General features: G+C 37.4%; 1 protein-coding gene across 1 annotated transcript; it reads right to left on the minus strand.

The window, feature by feature from the left end:
- Positions 1-5,014: 5,014 nt before the first annotated feature.
- On the minus strand, positions 5,015-5,953 carry LOC122450520 (olfactory receptor 1052-like). The gene has a single exon (XM_043482896.1). The coding sequence runs from the start codon at positions 5,951-5,953 to the stop codon at positions 5,015-5,017; it is 939 nt and encodes a 312-aa protein (XP_043338831.1).
- Between the last annotated feature and the right edge of the window lie 383 nt (positions 5,954-6,336).

Genomic DNA, 6,336 nt, shown 5'->3' on the forward strand with positions numbered 1-6,336 from the left:
AAAAGCATCAATTCTTTGGTGCTCAGCTTTCTTTATAGTCCAACTGTCACATCCATATTTGACTACTGGAAAAACCATAGCTTTGACTAGACGGACCTTTGTTGGCAAAGTAATGTGTCTGATTTTTAATATGCTGTCTAGGTTGGTCATAACTTTCCTTCCAAAGAGCAAGCGTCTTTTAATTTCATGGCTGCAATCACTATATGCAGTGATTTTGGAGCCCCACAAAATAAAGTCAGTCACTGTGCCCCCATCTTTTTGCCAATAAAACTACTAGAGTAAGTAGAAAAATACATTGAAATTTTATATGTGAATATTAACATAAATATGAGCAATATGTTAAAGGAATGTAAAGACAAGATAGGAAATGTTAACAGATAATTGTTTTCAGTTGTAAACTAGCCCCCATACATGGAGGGCAAATAGAGACAGCAGAAAGAGTCTGACCACTCCAGATGGAAGGTGGCAGGTTTAATAAACAAGGGAACTTAACAAATGAGCTTGTCTTGGGAGACCAATTTTTTTGTAAATCGCCACCCCTGCCTGCCTGCTAGAATCTTGAAATTTTGTGGAGAGACCTTAACTGGATTCAGTCATATATTCAGTCCAGATTATTCAACAGCACCTTCCTCTCTCAGTGTTGTGTCCCTAAACAATGCTTGGTATAGGAATGCTGGGCAGAACATATATTCCAAGGATGAGGAGGCAGTGAGGAACATCCACTGTCTGGGTCCAGCTCACCATCAATGCACAATTATATCCTCTGGAACAACTCCTCAAACAAGCTGGAACCTATTGGAATTTCTACTTTTGTATACATAAAGATAAGTTAAAGTAGAAAGGTAGAAAATGCTAAATTGCTGTGGGGCAATGGTCCAACTAACAAACTTTAATGCTACATAATTTTTAGAATTCTAATTTAAGGCTTCAGTGACTGTAAAAATACTTATTTTTATATGAACTCTAATTTCAACTGGAGATTTTTTTCAAAACAATTGAGAAATTCCAGTCATTCCCCGCCCCCCCGGGAGGGGGGGTATTTACCTAATCTGACATATATTACTGGGTCAATGTATCCAGATAGGGAATCTCTGATGAGAAAATGAAAACCTGTAAAGAATATGTTGACCAACACTAATATGAAAAATAGGAAATTAAAAGAAATTCAAAATTGTGTCAAGTTCTTTCCATGAAGCATTTTTGATACTGTAAATGGTTTAGAGACATAGACTAAACCTGTGAAAGACAAAGTTAAGTGTATTTTAGTTGTATCTGTGCATTAGAAATAAAAGAATTCCATCAATATGCATCAATTATAAAACTTATATGAAAAGTATAAGGAGTCAGTCAAGAATAGCTAAATCCTTCTGAAAAAGAAGACCAAGGGACATGTCCCAGTTCACGCACATACTAAGACACAGTGGCTAGAGTGTTTGATAAACTGCAATATTGGCACAGGAATAGATCAATAGAACACTGGAGCAACATTGAATGGGAATTGTTTTCCAGATACATATGAATCCCTAAATTAGGAAGAATTGATACATAACAAAAAATAGCTGCTCTTTTTGATAAATGGTGCTTATATATTTGTGTATTTGTATATAAAAGCAAAGGAAAATATAACCTTTTTAGATGATAATATATCTCATTAGACTCAGGTTAGAAAATACGAACTGTAAAGAAAAATATATATCTAATTTTATCCTATGCTGAAATTCTACACGTTTTTGTTGTCAAAATGGGCTTCCCTCATAGCTCAGTTGGTAAAGAATCCTCTTGCAATGCAAGAGACCCTGGTTCCACTCCTTGGTCAGAAAGATCCCCCGGAGAAGGGAAAGCCTACCCACTGCAGTATTCTGGCCTGGAGAATTCCATGGACTGTATAATCCGTGGAACCGCAAAGAGTCGGACATGACTGAGCGATTGTGCAACTTTCACTTGTCAGAAGAAGAAATAAAGATAAGACAAACCTTGATGGGAGAATATATTTCTGATACATGCAACTAACAAGAAGTTGGAATCCGATCACATCACTCTATGTCAAATAGATTTGGAAAAAGGAGAAACAGTGACAGTGAAAGGTTGTTGCTGAACGATAAGACGCCGGGATTCTTGGCCTCCGGAGGAAACGAATTCAATCCGGGGCCAGAGACAAGGCTGGATCGCTCAGAGCTTTTGTGTAATAAAGTTTTATTAAAGTATAAAGGAGAGAGAGAAAGCTTCTGACATAGGCATCAGAAGGGGGAAAAAGAGTACCCCCCTCCTAGTCTTCAGCTGTATGTTATAGAGTCACTCACCATCTGTTAATGAAAAGAAAGGAATGTCATAAAATTTAGAATGGCACCAGATAATTCATCCCTGGCCATAAAACGATTGACTTGAATCTTGTAGAAGGGCAGAATACCAGCAAATAATTTCATTTACATAGATTAGGGGAACAATACCTGAGTAAGTAGGTTGGGCCATTTGGCAGAACCAACTTGAAGATAGAGTCCGGGGTACATTAACATAGCTTAAGGCAACATTTCCATAAGAAAAAGAAATGTATTGGTTAACTCAAGGTTTGAGAGTAGTTAGCTTCAGGTGAAACCAGATGTCATGGCAACCCAACATTTTAAGAGAAACCTCCTTTTAAATTTGTATAGAGAAGAAAAAATATGGCTGGTTTGTTTCTTCCTGCCGCTTAAGAGAGAGAAAAATGTCTGGCACTTGCAGCCTCTTTCCTCCATTTGGAAACCCCTGGCCTTCCTGCATGTTATCCTCTCAACCCTCTCAATTTTTCTTGGGCTCCAAAATCACTGCGGTATGGGACTGCAGCCACCAAATTAAAAAATACTTGACCCTTGAAAGAAAATCTGTGACAAACCTCGGCAGCATATGAAAAAGCAGAGACATTAATTTGTTGACAAAGATCAAGTTATAGTTTTTCCAGTAATCATGTACAGATGTGAGAGTTGGACCATAAAGAAGGCTGGGCGCTGAATAATTGATCCTCTTGAATTGTGGTGCTGGAGAAGACTCTTGAGAGTTCCTTGGATAGCAAGGCGATCACACCAGTTAATCCTAAAGGAAATCAGTCCAGATGTGAAATGTTGCGGTCCTTTAAGGGACCAGAACCTGGTGGTCTGGAGTCGACGATAAGAAAGTGAAAGAAGGAAAGAGGCTAGTATTCCCTGGGTTATGCAGAAAACCAATAAAGCCCTAGGACAGGGCTTGTACCGCTCATGTAGGCACAGGGTGCCCTCCCGAAGAGGTCTTGAAAGCCTGGGCAGGAAAATGAGCTTGACAGGCTTCCACGCTCCAGAGAATCAGCCAGAAACACACACACACACACACACAGAGACGGAGACAGAGAGAGAGAGAGAGAGAAGGACACGGGGACCCAAGTCTCTAGTGGAACAGGGATGTTTATTGAACTCTGTGTGAGTATATATACCATATTACAAGGTAGCTTCTTCAGATAAAGATCAAAAGACCAGACTTTACAAGTTATCAAGGAAACAAGGAGTAATAGAGGCCTTAAAGCTAAAAGACAATCCATATCAAAAGAGGGTCAGAAATAATCACTTCCTCCATATGGAAAAGCAAATGAAGGGAATCCTATGTGTGCATTCCATCTCTTGATCTCAGTCCTGGGATGCCTGCCGCTGAGCTCATTCCTGACAGGAACTGATGAGGAAGAGAGGACTCAGGAGAGACAGGAAACAGCACCCAGGAATCCTACTATTAAACATTCCCTGACAGTGAGGAGCTGACTCATTTTAAAAGACCCTGATATTGGAAGGACGGCATGCCCCCTGGCAAAATGTATGTGCAAAGACAACTACTTTTACAATATTTTGTTATTATTTTTCATAGGAAAGGTAAAAATTGCTTTTCCTGCTTTAAATCCTGTCATCCTTGCTAGCATATTGACTATGTCTTCATTGTGAAGTATGAACTAGTGAATGTAAGCTTGTTTAACTATTTTAAACATTCCTCATTTGTTTTAAAAAATCCCAATCTGTATATTTCTGATATCAGTAGTTAATAACGACTCTAAAAATACAGAAAACTGTCCATAGTATATCTAATTTTTATATTCAAAATTTATTGCAATATTATTCACAGGACCTTTGGTAATAGATAATCATTTCTAAAATGATGGGGAGTTTTGAAGTTATATAATCAAGTAAACCATCATTACAGAATAGAAACTCTTATCCAGCAGTAACACCCATCATGTGATTTAAAGATTGCTAGAGTTTTTTCTTTCTTTCTTTCTTTCTTTCTTTTTTAATCTTAAAAGAATATGAAGTAGATTCTGAAAATCAGAGATGAATGGGAAGGGTGCTGAATTATACCTACTCTCAAATTCCAAATATGTATCTATCTTTATACTAGGGTTTTTTTAGGAAGAGAACACTACTGCAAATTGAAAATTACAATGGTGTCATTTTCCAACAACCCATCTTTTTTGTTGAGGTCATGGATGTCCAAGAACAGGAAGAAAAGTAAGAAAATCACTATTAGTTAGAAAATCTCATTTGGAATCAAATTATCCTTTTTAGCTAATATAGGAATTTACCAATATTTAAAATTTTAATACAAGCTTTAAAAGGAAAATAAAATGCCATGTATAAAATTATTTTAATTTTCTGAATCAATACATTTAAGTATTTTATAAAAATATTTAATTCCTTATATCTCCAAAATATACACATATTCACAAACTTTGCTTTCCAAATTTCAGAGAAGATGCATGTAATTCTATGAATTGATAAAATAAATTTATCAAAATCATTTTATTAAAAGCCATTAGTGCAGATGTTAATAACCTTAGTATAGGCTTTTTAAAAATTCATTTATGCATAAAATCACTCTTAATTTCTAGTCTCATTTTCTTATATGAAAAGGACTATATAGAATGAAATAATTTGTCCTATACTTAGAAACTCTAGAATTCATTGTATTCACGTGGATGTTGGTGAAGGAAGAATTGATTGACTGCTATAGGCGAAATAACATGAAATTAGCATGACAAATGTTTTATTTCTATGACCCTTCTCACAGCACCCTTTACCTCTTTGTTTCTCAGACTGTAAATCAGCGGGTTTAACATGGGAATCACTAGTGTATAGAACACGGAAACCACCTTCTCTTGTTCTACAGAATACTGGGAACTTGGCTGAATGTAATTAAAACTCAAGGTGCCATAGAATATGGTCACAGCGGTCAGGTGAGAGGCACAGGTGGAGAAGGCTTTCTGTCTGCCTGCTGCTGAGCGGATCCTCAGGATAGCAACAGCAATGAAGGCGTAGGAAATGATCACAATCAGGAAGGTGGCCATGGCGATGACTCCAGAGAAGGTGAGGAGCAACAGCTCGTTCATGGAGGTATCAGAACACGACAGCTTCAGCAGTGGGGGAACATCACAGAAGAAGTGACTGAGGACATTGGACCTGCAGAAAGACAGTCTCCCAAAGCTAATGGTGTGTGTCAGTGAGTTAATCAGTCCACCAATGAGTGATCCAGTGACCAGTCCTACACACTTCCTCTTAGACATGGCTACAGTGTAAAGCAAAGGGTTGACAATGGCCACATAATGGTCATAAGCCATCACAGACAGCAGGAAGCCTTCTGTGGTGATGAACACCCCAAAAAGCAAATGCTGCACTATGCAGGCAGAGAAGGAGATGGTTTGCCTCACAGCTAGGAAGCTGATCAGCATTTTTGGTGCAATAACAGAAGAATAGCAGGCATCCACAAATGAAAGGCAGCTGAGGAAAAAGTACATGGGTGTGTGGAGCTGGGGGGTGATTTGGATTAAGAAGATCATGCCCAGATTCCCCACCAGAGTAACAGCATAAATCACCAGAAACAATACAAAAAGAACAACTTTCAGTTCAGCATTGTCTGTCAGTCCCAAAAGAATAAAATCAGTAACAACCGTAAAATTCTTTGCAGCCATTTGTTAATTCCTTATCTTGAAATCTGTAAGTAAAAAAGATGTGGGGATTAGAATGTACACAGGAGTATCTGGTGTTTAATATATTAAAGACTCAGAGAAATCTATATAGGTTTCTGTCCTTGGAAAAATACATTATTTTGCCGAACCAAGATTGATTAGACTGTTTTATTTATTTATTTTTTTCATTTAGTGCTAGTTATAATTCTACTCCATAAGCAAGGATAAGAAAATTCATTTTGGCTCTCAAAATTCTAATTCTGTCTCCAATTATGAGACAGTGATACTGGCTTGAGAGATACTGATGGAAAATATAAGGAATTCACAAAATTAAACTTAATCCTTCTTTAAAACTCTTCATTTTTAAAGAAGGAGTAAACTACAAG

The sequence above is a fragment of the Cervus canadensis genome, chromosome 11 (assembly GCF_019320065.1).
Source record: "Cervus canadensis isolate Bull #8, Minnesota chromosome 11, ASM1932006v1, whole genome shotgun sequence".
Classification (NCBI taxonomy): Eukaryota; Metazoa; Chordata; class Mammalia; order Artiodactyla; family Cervidae; genus Cervus; species Cervus canadensis.